This window comes from Nesoenas mayeri, assembly GCF_963082525.1.
Source record: "Nesoenas mayeri genome assembly, chromosome: 1".
NCBI classification, from domain to species: Eukaryota; Metazoa; Chordata; class Aves; order Columbiformes; family Columbidae; genus Nesoenas; species Nesoenas mayeri.
Genome location: NC_137541.1, coordinates 40,799,999 through 40,814,329, shown reverse-complemented (window position 1 = coordinate 40,814,329; position 14,331 = coordinate 40,799,999). Strand labels below are relative to the sequence as shown.

Below are 14,331 nucleotides of genomic sequence, written 5' to 3'. Positions count from 1 at the left end.
GTGAAGCCATCCATCACCAGCAGGAAGATCTAGTAACCTAAACAAAACATCATAATCATCCAAAGCCAACATTGTCCCTGAGGGTCAGCAAGTAGAGAAAAGCCAGAGGTGCACTTGGTGAATGAAAACTCGCAGAACTAAGGACAGGATACTCTCACTATTTTATTGCATTCGAGTCTTGCTAAGACAAGCATTGATGGTAACTTCTTTACCAAAGGGCAAAATAAATTGATTGCTTAGACAAATGTTAATTAAAAATAACTACTATAATGCAAGCTGATGGAAAGTATAATAGACTGTAGCTTCAACACTGCAGAGCTCACCACAGGCTAGCTGCTCCTTTGAGAAGAGCTGTGTGGAGGTGGAAGCAAGCAGTGTGCTGGCATAGCCAGAGTATTCCCACCACCAAGAGAGCATTCACAGCTGGCTCCCATACATGTGCCACACTACAGCCTGGGCATGACCTTAATGTATGACTTAATTCTTCGATAAGTTGCCCAATAGTTTGTGTGCCAAACACAGGAATACCTAAAAGCACCATACGGACGAAAATTGATATATCACGTATACCATATTTGCATCCCGTAGGAAGAGTTTAGCTAAACAGTAAGAACGGCTTTCTAGAGTAAGGGCAATGACTATTGGGTTTAATCATCTGGCACTGCAAGACAAGTGGGGCCTGCCAGGCATGGAAGTTTAAAAAACAAAACATGGACAGCCCCAGATGCAGCCTCCATAAGTATGATTAAAAAATAATACTGGAAGTAACAAGGGCTACTCTCCACAACTTGCCTTTTTTTTAAAATTTTTGAAGCACAGATTTGAGTACAGAAGCCTGCACAATAGTCTGACCCATATTCACTACAGAGGTGGAAAACCTCACTGCCATCTCAGTAATTTAATTGGGGTAAGTGCTTGTAGCCTTCCAGGAAACATGACTTTTTCTTTTTTTTTTTCCTCTCCTTTTTTTAAACTAGCTTTTGCTCTTACCGTTTAAAAATGAAAGAACTAGCTGTGCAGTTTTATGAAATTCTGGCTTTTTTCCCCAAAAGATTGGCTACTGCTTCCTAGTAATTATTTTCTCCTTTATCATCTGTTGGTGATCTTTTTAACACCAATGATGAAAAACAGCCCAATTTGATTACAAGTACTGATAATGACAGGCTGTTTTGGAGAGTAGGAGTAATGCAACACATTTATACAGACTTGACCTGCTGTTTGAATTCATGCAGTGTCAGTAAAACAGATCATTCTGTTTTCTTACACTGAAGTGAGTTTTGCTGCCTTTATGATGCAAATATGGTATAGCCATTGTTGCAAAATAAGTCCAAAATAACTTTTTTTAAGAAACCAGGAAGGCACAACTGTGTTTACCTGTGGTGGGTGACCTGAGTTAGCAGAGAATTTAACTCTGCCTTTGGCTACTGTGAACAGAATCAAACTTTGCAGAGAAGTTTCTACAACTAAGAGTAAGAAGTTTCTCCACTGCTGGATTCAGCAACATTAAGTTGCCTTCTCCTCCATAGCAAGATTAAATGGACAGAACATCCACGTAAGACAACCAAAACTTTAAGCAGACAGAAGTCAGCCAGGGTCTTCTGCTCCTGCTTAGTGTTCGTTAAAGTATTCAGTTAGCGCGTCCATGAGCTCCTGCTTTTTGCCCCCACCCTTCAGCCCGTAAAGCCTGCATGCGTCCTTCAGAACAGGTACCGTGAGCTTGCCTAGAGTGCCCTTCTGCACATGTCTCTGCAGCTCATCTTTCGAGATTTCCACCTTGGGCCTCTTGTCAGCTTGACCATCAGAAGCTAGAAAGATAAATTTTAGATTTAACGAAGTTTATTAGAAAGACATTAAGGTTTCTTATACATACCACAGTTCATGGCCACTAGCGGATGGTACTTTAACAGCTACCTACACACCCACAGACCTAGTTTCCATATTTTGTTTTATGAAGTAGGTGTCACTCACTACGAAAGTCATATACTATGTTTCATTGATACAAGTGATCTCAAACTTAAGTATGAAACTTTGTGCTTCGATGTAAAGACCATCCTCAAACTTTTAAGGGATTCTCATCTATTCAGGAGACTGCAACGATTCCACACTCCCACTTTCTGCCGTTTCATAGACTCCCAAACTATACATGTACCTCAGCATTACTTAGACATTTCGACCTAAAGATGCCTATCTGGGACTGGCTAAACAGCCCATGCATAAGAGTCTACTTCCTCACCAAGAACACAAACTGAAAGCACGAACAATTTCACTATGTTGTTGTAAAAAACCCAAAGTTATTAATAATAAATATGCATTTTGCAGTAATTAACCCACATTGCTTCCTATACTTCTCTGTTTTTCCACTGTGCAGTTTCTCATTCCAGCAGTTCTCTAGCTGGATACCACAATATCTTCTACTCTCTAAGAATCACTGCTGGACCTAAGTCCACTTTGTTGTGGAGAGGAGTAAAGAGCTACTGCACAAGCAGCTTCTTTAAACTATGAGACAAACTGAAAATGCAGAAGCCTCTAAACAAAGAACACATACACCATGCTGTGTGTCTGCGCTGTCATTATTTACCTTGTTTTCGCTTTGCACCCTTCCCATCAGGATTGTAGTCAGGGGGATAAACCAGTTGCTTAAACTCCTCCACCAGGCTGCCCAGCCTGCGGTTCATCTCTTCATTCTTTGGCACTGGCAAAAGAGAAAGATTTGCCCTCTCAAAAACTGAGCGATCACAGAAAGTCTAAACGAGGCCATCACCAGATACAATTGTGCTTCTGTAATAACTAGCACACAAGTGTCTTGCAAGCACGCAAAATGTTACCCACGTCTAATTTCAGAGTTTTGAAATACAACAGGTTACTAGCTAAGGTTGCAAGCAGTTTGAGGCAGAACAGCTTGTTTCTGTCACGTATTTGAATGATATCTAGCACAGGGACCTAGATTACATGTTAGGTATCACTTCAGAAGAGAGGAATAATTACTCTAATGCTATTCCTGAAGTACAACATAATTTTAAAAAAGGAACTTCTCCTTCAGGGGTAGATTTCTATCCTTTGACAAGTTATTCTTATATAGAAACTAACACAGCCACCAGGTGGTATCACTGCCTCCTAGCAGAATAATTCTTTAAGTATTTCTGCCATTTATCAGTCTGAAATATTAATTAAGACTCTTCAAGAGACAAATTTTAGAGAAAACATTTGTCACCACAGAAAAAACGTGATTCCATTTTAATTTTGGAGGGTGATCAATTTTTCCTTTACCTTAAAAGTGACAGCATTAGAAAGTAATGTTTCGATATTTCAGAATGGACGTATCCAGAATTATACATCTTGGAACTGCACACAACTAAAACTTTTTAAAATGACATTTTGGGCTTTTGTAGCATATCTCTGACTTACAACAAAGTCAAGAACCCTCTATCCCACCTCCCTTCACACCCACCAATAATTCTCACTTGTAAGATCCTCAGCTTGTTCTGGTTCCAACATATCCAGTGCCAAAGCCTCCAAATTCCTGAAGTGCTGCTGCAAAACTGGGTTCTCAAAGCTGTCAGTCCTGTCAAGAATCCCCCAAAATGTCAAAGCATGCTGCCAAGAAGACAGACAAGACACATAAGATCTGCCACCAATTTATTTCAAAGTAAAACTTCCCTCTTTCCCACATAACAATCCACCTCATCAGAACTGCTTTTCCTCTCACCGCGCCGTCATGCATCAATCACACCAGAAAGCTGTGTGAGACAAATGGAGACTGTGGTGTTGTACTTCAATACCAGTTATGCTACTTTCCACACAAGTAGAAAAAATCTCCCATAAAAGCACTTCATAAAATTTATCCTATCTATAATGAAAAAGGCCTAACTATTCTCTCTAAAGTGCCCTAATTTAAATGATCCAGGTCTGATCTGCAATAGATCAGCAGCACCACAATAAAATGTGATACCTCTGCAACAAATAACAACAGCCCAGAAAACGAGCGATTCTATAAAGAACTCCAGAACGTGCTACATACTACATGTGGTGCCTGGGTATTCAGAATAATTAAGAATAATGTTTGGACAAAGCTACTACAAAGGGAAGCAATTTGCATCAAAATGCCATCTGGTGGACACCACAGCTGAACAACATATGCAGCAAAGCAAGCAACAGTGTGTTGTTCTCTTCCCATGCCACCCCCATACACACACTATTTATCTCCATGTACCTGTATCTGAATCGGAGTTTTTGAATTATTTCCTTCATTTTGTCTACCTGCTCTCGACTGGCTGGCACCTTTTCTGTAAAATCAACGTTCCGTTTGTCATCTGCGTATGGTAAGAAAATTATGTGGAAACCTGCACAGAGAGCAGAGAACAGTTATGTGGAACCATCACCTCAAAACAATAATTTATGGGTAGGACCAAGATGCGTATTGGCTGGGTCTGATGACTTCCCAAACTAGCTACTGTTTTGGTGTAAACAACAGTAATCCATAATACCTTCTAGTACCTACAGCACGACACTCAAATCCAATGTCAATGTATATAACCAACATCACTAATGTTTTTTCTGAAAGAGACTCATAATAAATCCATAGCTAAGAGCTGGAAACTTGTCACCTGCTTTTGATACAGGAGTTCTGCTTATGCACCTTCTTAACCTCTCACTGGAGATGACCTTGAAAAAGACTTGTTTGCAAATTAAGTTAATGCCCACATTTTATTTCTGAAATGCTTTACATTGTACACAGCAGCATTATTCTCCTCCTTTACATCCTTTCCAGAAGAGTATTTCCCAGTTAAAGAGGTGAGAAAATAGAAAAGAGCTTGCTCCCCGATCATTCCCTGCTCAGCTGCTATGGTACAAGGCTCAGTATGTGAGACTAACTAATTAAGTGGGGAATAGTTTCTGGAAAAAAATGGACATCTGTGCAGTGAGCAAGACTACATCGAGCTGATCTAGGCCACAAGTGATAGGTCATTGAAAAGTCCTTGACCACACAGAATGGGGAAGAAAGTTGATGAAGAGGAGAATGAAGAATTAAAGTAGTTTGTGGCGAGATGTGGGAGGTGATGAGTGTCTAAGATAGCAACCAATCATGTATTAGCTAGAGAAATGTAAGCAGCACATAATCTAACTATAATTATCCAAATATAAATAATGTAACTACATAATCAACAGTTTAAGACTATATAACCTGATCAAATTTTGCATTAAATGGCTTCAGTTTATAACTATCATAGAGTTGTTGGAGTCCATTCTTCTCCTGCAATTAAGGCTTTAAAAATGTATGCAAGGATACAATAAAAGTCAGGGAAAGACATTCTATCCAGTCAGCAAACAGAAAAAAGGGCTTTTAATTTTTAGGTCAGTTACTTTAATCTGCTAAAAAATAATAATAAAAAAAAAAAGGTAGGAGGTGGGAAAACACTGTAGCCATGTTACACCTAAGCAAGCACTGATGCAACTGAAGTTTTAAAAACAGATTCTACATGAGATGCTCACAATGAGAAAACTCAAGAAAAGGGATGTTGGAAAGCACTGTCCCCAACTTTAAGGGGAGCAGCACCGAGAATACTTTTACACAACAGAGGAAGCTGTTATGCTGACGGCATCCAATTGTGCAGGGAAAGGCAGCATCCCCTCCCATACCTGGAGGAGCTATCTGCACTTTCTGCTCATCCACCTCTTCCTCCTGGGGAACCAGGGCCACGAAGCGAGGGGGAGTGTTCCTCCGGGTGGTGTATCTGCACAGTGCCATCACCTCCTTCTCCAAGCATTTCATCAATAAGGCATTAAATAGTGTCGTACTCCCTGCAAAGCAAAGACTGTGTTGGTCAGTTTGACAACTTTGTTCTTTGTTCAGGAATGTGACCCTACACATTAGTTTCAATACCTGTGACTTCTTTAAGATGCTTGCAATATTCGCAAGGTTAAAAGTAACTTTTTAAAGGGGTACCCTCGAAATTGACAATGTTAGTGTCTCTCATGATCAAAGCAGTGAGAGTTCTGGTGAAAGAAATAAAATCACTGGCATCTGAGCAATGAAATACAGTTGAAAACTTGAAACAGGTATCTACAAAGCCTCCTTCTGGTGAGGTGGGACATCATAGTAGCAGCATATCATAGGACCTTTTACAGAAGTAACATACTAAGAATTCAGATTGCAATATTCCTCTCTCGAGGCACACATTTGCTTTGTATTTTACCAGATACAGTGGCCAGGAAAAGACAGAGACATAAGATGCAGGAAGCTGCTAAGCTGGAGAAGTTAGTGGAAAGGTTCTTCTTTAGTCAGACACCACAAACCACCTGACCATAATTCAGTCCTCTTTATCCACTGCAGTATTGCAGCTTGGAATGGATTAATACTGTATTTCTAGATAAGCAGACTTACATATATACATAAAAAGTGGAGGAAAAGCAGTCCTAAGCATCCTCTCCTCTCTTTACAAGCCCATAAAGTGCTGTTAATTCAACCGTGCTTCCTGAGCATTGTTTTTCCACTCTGAGCTGATACGGATTTAGGAACAGTAATTATCTTCACTGCTTTGGGGGTTGTTTTTATTATACATATTTTTTTAAAAAAATAACTTTTGCCTTCTTCTCAGGTAGTACCAGGATTTGTTACTTTCATGAATGACAAAACCAAATATTTGGGGACTACATTTGCATAGTGTGATCAGCTGCTTGTCATGATGGATGAAATATGAAGACAAATAATCTCTTTGGCTTTTGAAGAAAACAAGAATTAACTGGAGCTGACAAGGACAGTAACAGTTAATTCTATACTTTTTAACATTAGCAAGTTTTAAAGTTAGACAAAGATTTTACACTCAGTGATCTCCACTTAAACACCCTATGAATCAGCTGGTTACCCTAATGCAAGGTGGTGAATCTTCTCTTGGTGTCTTCACTTACCACTTACTACAGACTCTTCAGGATAGATGAACTGGGAGGGTCTGACATGGTGGTGTAGTTTTAGCATAGAAAGTGGTTTGAAGCCAATCAGAAACAAGCCTGGAGAATCAAACCGTTTTAATTCTTCTGTTTCGTCTTTCTCCAGCACAATCTGGCGGTTTCCATATGTCTAAAGCAGGGAAAAGCAGATAGTAGTGCTGCCAGCATTGAAAAAAAATGGGAAGATCGGTGTGGGGGGTGAGGATGGAATTACTGTCTTTCACTATTGAGAAGAGTTATGGACAAGACAGAGCAAACTCCCATCATTAGCACACATTGTAATGGCAAATCAAGTCTGTGACCATTATCCCAAGAGAAATTCTACCTTGACATTAGCGAAAAGCTCTTTCCTAAGACAATGGTTAAGACCCTGCACAGAGAGGCTGTCACATCTCATCCTTGGAGCTCTTCGGAGCTGTCCCAAACAAACTCTGAGTGACCTGATGAGGTCCTGTCTGATTCTAAACTTGTTTCAACAGATGCACTTCAGCAACCTATTCCTGGCAGAAAAACAACACTTTTGAAGCATCACTTATATACTGCAAACATGAAAACATACTGTAGTCCAGCTGCTGAAGATATCAGGACTTAATGCTCAGTCTTCTGTTCATCTCCCTTACTTTATTTCAAGAAACTAATGCCCAGTATAAGTAAACTTATTATTTAATTTGAGGACTACAATTTTAAGAGCCTTTGTCACAGAAGGACACACAAAGTGTGCTTGTGACAATATTCTTAGCAACTGCATATCCTGCTTTCAAATAAGGCTGTGCCTGAACAGAACATGACATTCAATCTACATCAGCCAAACTATCAAGCAGGAAGGCAAAGAACAAAATAACAGAAAACCAAAGGTAACACACCTTTTTTTCGTTCGTTTTGAAAGAGCTCAAATCCCCTCTGATTCACATTTCTGTTTAATAATAATAATTTAATTATTTTAAAATAATTTAGTAATTAAATGGACAAAATCTGTTCCAAATGAATCAAAAGATAACACCAGCAGTAACAGCACAAGGCCACATAAGGTCAAGCCCTGGCAACCTGATTCTGCTTTACAGAAAGAAATGCCTTGCGCTCCTGAGTGCACTCCCACCAGCAGCTCTGCTTTCTCTTGACAGTCGTGCCAGAGAAACAACATCCTCTCACTCTGCATAGCATACAATGTGACCATGCTATCTCCAGAAGGTATACAGAAGTAAATATTTCTGCATCGGATCCTGAAAGCAAAACACAATAAAAAAGCAGCAAGAGAATCTCCCCCCAACATCACAGAGATGGAGAAAAGCAGGCACATAATCAGTACGTTACCTGAGCTCTTTTTGTGTCACTTGGCACGAGCAAGCTGCCTGTTTTTCCGTTAAACATCCTTGTTTTCGTTTTAACTGGTTCATTAGTTTCCCGATAAAGCTTCACAGGGTATGGCTTATAAGCTTTTTGAAGAAGGTTGTAAACACCAACAGAAAGCGACAGATCTTTGTTCAAATACAGATTTAACCTGTGTAAAAACACAGATAGAGACTTGAGACTCCAAAAAGATCACTTTTTCAATAGAAAGTCATCTCCTCAGATAACTTATTTTCTTTGACCTCCTGCTGTTCTCTTCCCCAAAATCACATGTATCTCCGGAAACATACTATTACTTGAGTCATAATCTCACTTGTCTGAAAACATTCTTGCAATATTGTCATTTCTGGTCATAAAAATTATTTAAACACAAATAATTTACCATATTTCTTTCACTTTTTTTCACTCTGAAGGGCAGTTATGCTCAAGCAGAGCACAGGACACGTTCACATTTGGGCAGCCCACTCGTGCTTAATGCAATGTGACCTGTGAAGTCACACAGCTGTTCATGCAGAAGGCAAAATTCCCCAAAAGAACCACATCAAGACAAAAAATACCATAATTTAAGAAAACAAAAAAGAGAAAAATTCAGAAGTAAAGGTTTAAAATTGGAAGTAATCTTCAAGTTCTGAGAGCAGAACAGTGAATTGCTGTGAATGCTACTTCCTCTCCTCTGAGAGGTATCCCTGGTACATGATTCTCCCTCCTCAAATATTAGAAAACTTGAGGAACATTCCCAGAAGAGGAAAATAAAGCTGTGAGCAGGAACAAGAATGCCAGTGACAACAGCTCAGGTTGGAATTTTTTAAAAATATATATTAAAAAACACTAGACTGTGAAGTTCACTCCCTCACTGTGCTTCCACATCATTCTGCTGTGAACTCATTCATTAAAAAAAACAACTGTTATGGAGTATGTAATTCCAAAAATACTTTCCATCTGCTTTGTCGAGATCCCTTTAATCTCTCTGTAAGTATTTCTAATCTTTCAGTAGGAGATCAGAAATATCAATGCTCTGTGAATCCACACCAAGTGCCTAGACAGACTGGCTATGTTAAGTACTTAAGAAGCCAAAATACCTACCAGTCACACTGAGATGATATTTTTCTGAGTTAAAAGCCTCATATCAATCAGATTTCACCATAAACTAACCATTTTATATGTTGCAGATTTTTTGAAAGTATTTTACTTGGCAATGATGTCATTTTTTGAAAAATGATAATACCTGGCCAAGCTCAATACAAGAGACATCACACAGAACAAAAAAGGAAGCCTAGTGGTGGCCTTCACTCTCCACTCTTCTCATCCATCACAGACCGATATCCTTTGAAGCTACAGAAGAAACACCAATCTCGGACTAAGGAATTAAGACTGAGGAATGGAAGCACTGATGCTCTTATAGACCAGTCATTCCAGAAAAAGGAGGTGAGATGCAGTCTAGAAATAACATCAGGTGCTTCCAATGAATGATAACATAACTAAGCACAAACCTGACTAAAACCCGTTTCTTTGTCTCCTTTGCTCGTACTTTCTTCCTGAGATGCTCCAGTTTCCCTGACTCCTCAGGCTGGATACCAAGGTCCTCATCCTCTGCTACATTTATGATATCCCTGTAGAACAAAGAGATATCAAACCCTCCAGGCTTCTTCAAGTGCATCAAATCCAGGATGATACCTAGAAACAAAGTAAGAGATGGGAGGAGGATCATAGAAACTGCTTTTTTCTTACATTGGCATGTTTCTCAGAGCTCCTAGATTTCTCTATCTAAGCAAAGAATTTAAGCAAGAATAAGCTCCAAATTGTCATCTGCACCAGGTGTGAAAGTTTCTAAGGAAAGAGGTAAAAGACGTTCTTCAACTTCAGTCAAAACAACGTAGTATAGAAAATGTTTCCTCCCTAATTAAGAATCTGGACAACATTGTGTACAAAACAGCTCTGACAAGCTCCCATAAAACATAATCTTATCTCAGGGAAAGAGGGAAATAATGAGTTCAGAAATTCCCCTTTCCCAGTTCTAAGGGCTAACAGACCAAGGAAACCTCACAGCTTCTAGATCCAGCACATCTGCCAAACTACAAAAACACCAGTTAACTGAGCTACATATTAACTGTTGAACTAACGAAGCATTTGCTCTCTAGTCTTGAGCTCAAGTTACTGTTCTTCAGCTACTTCAAAATGGAGCCATTAAAGTAATTTTCCTTTTGTGTTTGCTTAGTGTCATTATTTCCTTCCTGGAAAATGGTGGAACGACAAAATAAAGTAGTTTGTTTTCCACAGCCATCTCAAGTCTTATTTTATGCTATCAGAGCGGAAGATGAGATCCTAGAAAATCAGTGACAGTTGTTGGATACAATTGGATAACAGATTTTCTAACTTAGATTAGATACCAAATTTTTAATTTAGAAAGCTTCAGAAAGTTTCCCTAGTTCTGATAATTTTATATTCTTTTTCCATCACAAGCATGTAATGCAGTTACCATCTGCTGCAAGGATACATCACTTTTATTCTACCTGAAATTAGAGGGGAAAATAATGACCTGTGTCTCTGAGATCCCCAGCTCTGGTCCTGGCCAGCTTGGCTTTAGCACTGTCACTGGCATGAGGGTCATCCTCGTTGGTGAAGAGCATGATCCTTTTGTGGCTCAGTCTGATGCGGACATCACTGAAGAGATTAGAGCAGGCCCAGAGTGCTTCACCCAGTGAATAGTCAGCATTGTGGCCAAAGGTCTCACGGAAAAGTGCTTGTCCTTTATCCCCCCTGTATTGGTCCAGCTCTAGAACACGCTTTGCACCTAAGGGAGATAATAGCATTCACACACATTAGAAATACTGAAAGAAGTACTGCAAAATGTTTTAATTATGCACCAAGGGTCCCTTGCAGCTGAAATCTGAGTAACGTTCCCTTGCACCTCCATGGCGGTGCCCTTTGAACAGCTGGCTGAGAAAATTGTTCAGCACAGCCCAATAATTGCAATATTGCAGCCAGTTACCACTTGAAAGCACCTACTGGGGCCAACAGGACACAAAATGCCCTGGCACCAATGTGGGGGGTCTTCCTGCTGGGGAGGGAAACAGGCAGCAATTTCATCTGCTGCAGAGGCATGGCAGACTGCTGTGCCACCACAGACAGGAGAGGAGCCTGAAATACAACCTCTGTCTCCATGGCACGTTGGGAAGGTGGAGAATTCCTCCTGCTCCCTTACCCCACATGCCAGATCGAATTAACCTAGAGGTCAGATGCAGAACATAGATCACCACATGGAGCACAGCAACATTCAGGACAGGCATCCACGGCCTTTTTAAAGCTCTGCAGATTACCCCAGCCCAACTATGACTTCTTGCCCCACTTGTCTAACCGCAGGTTCTCTGTCTTCTCCCATAACTCTAGAAAGGGAGATAAGCCTTAATTTTTCAGCTACTGCATTCTGTAGAGCTTCTTCCTTCGTCTTCACTCAAATTCTATAGCACTTTTGAAATCTCATCTGAAAATGTCTTTCCCCACCTCCCTATTTTATATTCATCTCCTCAGCAGTCATTTAATTAATAGCGTAACTATTTATTATTATGCACCACATAATAACTTACTATTTCTTCTTTCTCCAGAAAATGCTATTCTCCAGGGGTAACAAATTCTCCTCATTTTTAACAAAACACACCTGCACTGTCTTTATCATCACGGTGAAGCTACTGCCTCTAATGCAGGAAAAAGGGCAAGCAGGGAAGGAGGAGAAAAAAGGATGAGTGAGAAGCCTGAGGCACTTGCTGTCAGAAAAGGGAGAAGACCCTCAGGCAGTCTTGCCAGGTCCCCATTGTAACAGATGCTGAAACTAGGACAAGACACAGTTCTTACAGGAGAATCCTACATGTTATCAAAGCATGATAGCAAGAACACTAACATGCACCTCCTAGTTAAGACAGTAAAGTAAAACCTCCTCAGAGACGCAGGCTGCTATTAAAAGCTAGTAGACAAAATCCCCCCACTAGACTCTCTGCTGCCAGAGAATCTGTCACCACTAGCACGCATTTTTCGCACTACTCCTTCTATCTTTTCTAATTCAGCAACTGGCAGTTGTTATCAAGTACATTCTAGGTAACTCTAAGAAATTATTAGGAAATGGAAGAGCTAAATTCAATAACTGTAAAACTTACTATGAAAATAAAGAGGCAGAACACCCTAAACAGGTAACATATTGGACAACTCGCTGCAGCTGACTCTGCTTGAGCAGAGGGGCTGGACAAGACGACCTCCACCCAGAAATCCCATCCAACCTCACCCATTCTGTGATATTCCCCATCAGCTGGAATTCATGATGCCTTAGCATGTACATGAACTATCCTAAAGCGCTGTAGAAACACGATGGGCTTTATTTAAACAGTTCTGTTGAGATACTCTTAGCTTTGGCAGACAGCAAGTGAACAATCACATTAAAAGAGAAGACACAGGAAAGGGATCTGAACCACCTATAACAGAAAGCTAAGCTCCCACTACATTTCTAAGCTTTCAGTAAATTTCTAAAACTATGACTCTCACAACACATCTCAGTAACAGGATTTTTTTAAAATTTATCTGACAGAGAGGCCTGTTACTAACAATACTACTAAACAATTTCCTTACTCCATCCTTCTACATAACCTTCGTATCACTTTACTGCCTTTACCTGGATTGTCCAGCTCCTGAAGAACATAAATGTGCTTGAAATCTGCTGAGTTCTTGTTCTTTTCTGTACCGTAGAACACGACACTTAACAAGTCTTTGTCACTACTAATAATTTTGCTAGTATACACGTTCCGGATGCACTGAAAAAAAAAAAAGCACACAGGTCAAAATATGAAGAAAATCAGTTGCAGTACGAGTGCCAAAGTTCTGACTTTGGCAATTATCAGTTTATACAAGTAGGCTCTAGCAAATTGAAGAACTATAATAAATGCTTTAAGCTAAATTCCACCAGAAGAATTTGAGATCTTGTTTTTCAATATATTTTTTCAGTACACAGCTTTATACATTTTTCATTAGCATTCACTTTATACTAGCAAGATCAATGAAATAAACATCTCTCAAAGACACCAGCCTGGACATGGATTGATCACTCATTCTATAAATGTTTCCCTCACCAAACTCCGGACACCGCCTGCCAGGCAATGGATCTTTCCAAACCCACAGCCAATGTGAGTTGCTTGAGTTTCACAGTGACCTTACCCTCAAGCAGAGGAACAACCAGGCAGCCATGCCCACGACGGTGCGGGAGGCAATCCCCAGAGGGTTTGCAAAGTGCCCCGAGGCTCCTTGCGCAGCCTTACCTGGATGGTCATGTCGAACGGAGTCACTTCGTCCTCCTCGGACTCAAACATGGCCTTAGAGGCATCGACTAAGAAAATCAAGCTGTCCCGGCCCGAGACCCTGTAGTCCGCTACGGAGAGCGAGGGAAACAATTTTAGCAACGGCCGTCTCCGCCCGCTGAAGGCGGGAAGGGCCAAACCCGCCGAGCCCCGAGGACAGCGGGCCCCGGGCTGCCCTCCGTGAGGGAAGGGGATGGGGAGGGCGGAGGCAGCCCTTACCGACCGCTTCGGTCCCCTCCTCCTGCTGCTCCTGCTCCTCCTCCTCCTCCGGGCCCTCGCCGCGATAGTAGGACCCCCACTCCGACATGGCTCCCGGCGCGAGGCCCAACGGTCGCGCAGCCGCCGGCGGAGGGGGAGGGGCGGCCCCTGCCTGCACCGGCCGCACGAGCCGGCCCCGCCTGCGCCTACCGGCGCTCAACGGCCAAACAACCGCCGCAAACACGCGCTGCGCGCCGCTGCCTGCCACTCACCGGGCGGCACGCCTCCCATAGTAACTCTGACCAATGGAGGGAGAGGAAGGGCGCCGCGTCATGGCCGTCCCGCAGGAAGCCGCACCCCCCCGCTCCGCGCGGATTGGTTACGGAGGGGAAAAGAAGGAGGGAGCTCTGTCCGCGCTGCGCGGGGCTCCGGCTCGCAAGCCGGAAGAGGCGCCAAGCCGCAGCCAGTGACAGGGGGACTTCCCCGCCCACCTCCTCTAGCTCCG

General features: G+C 41.6%; 1 protein-coding gene across 1 annotated transcript; it reads right to left on the bottom strand.

The window, feature by feature from the left end:
• Positions 1-159: 159 nt before the first annotated feature.
• On the bottom strand, positions 160-14,043 carry XRCC6 (X-ray repair cross complementing 6). Its single transcript, XM_080363245.1, has 12 exons — positions 13,848-14,043; positions 13,590-13,699; positions 12,950-13,088; positions 10,829-11,083; positions 9,783-9,966; positions 8,257-8,443; positions 6,907-7,075; positions 5,638-5,799; positions 4,211-4,340; positions 3,462-3,562; positions 2,579-2,692; positions 160-1,805 (listed from the first exon to the last, which is right to left on the bottom strand). The coding sequence occupies exons 1-12, from the start codon at positions 13,933-13,935 to the stop codon at positions 1,609-1,611; spliced, it is 1,836 nt and encodes a 611-aa protein (XP_080219371.1). The 5' UTR covers positions 13,936-14,043; the 3' UTR covers positions 160-1,608.
• Between the last annotated feature and the right edge of the window lie 288 nt (positions 14,044-14,331).

Coding starts and splice junctions, on each gene's coding strand:
- XRCC6 (XM_080363245.1), bottom strand. CDS start 13,935: ATGTCGGAGTGGGGGTCCTACTATCGCGGCGAGGGCCCGGAGGAGGAG. Junction 9,967..10,828: donor TGGGGATCTCAGAGACACAG/GTCATTATTTTC, acceptor CTTTGTTTCTAG/GTATCATCCTGGATTTGATG. Junction 7,076..8,256: donor GTGACACAAAAAGAGCTCAG/GTAACGTACTGA, acceptor TCCCTGCTTTAG/ACATATGGAAACCGCCAGAT.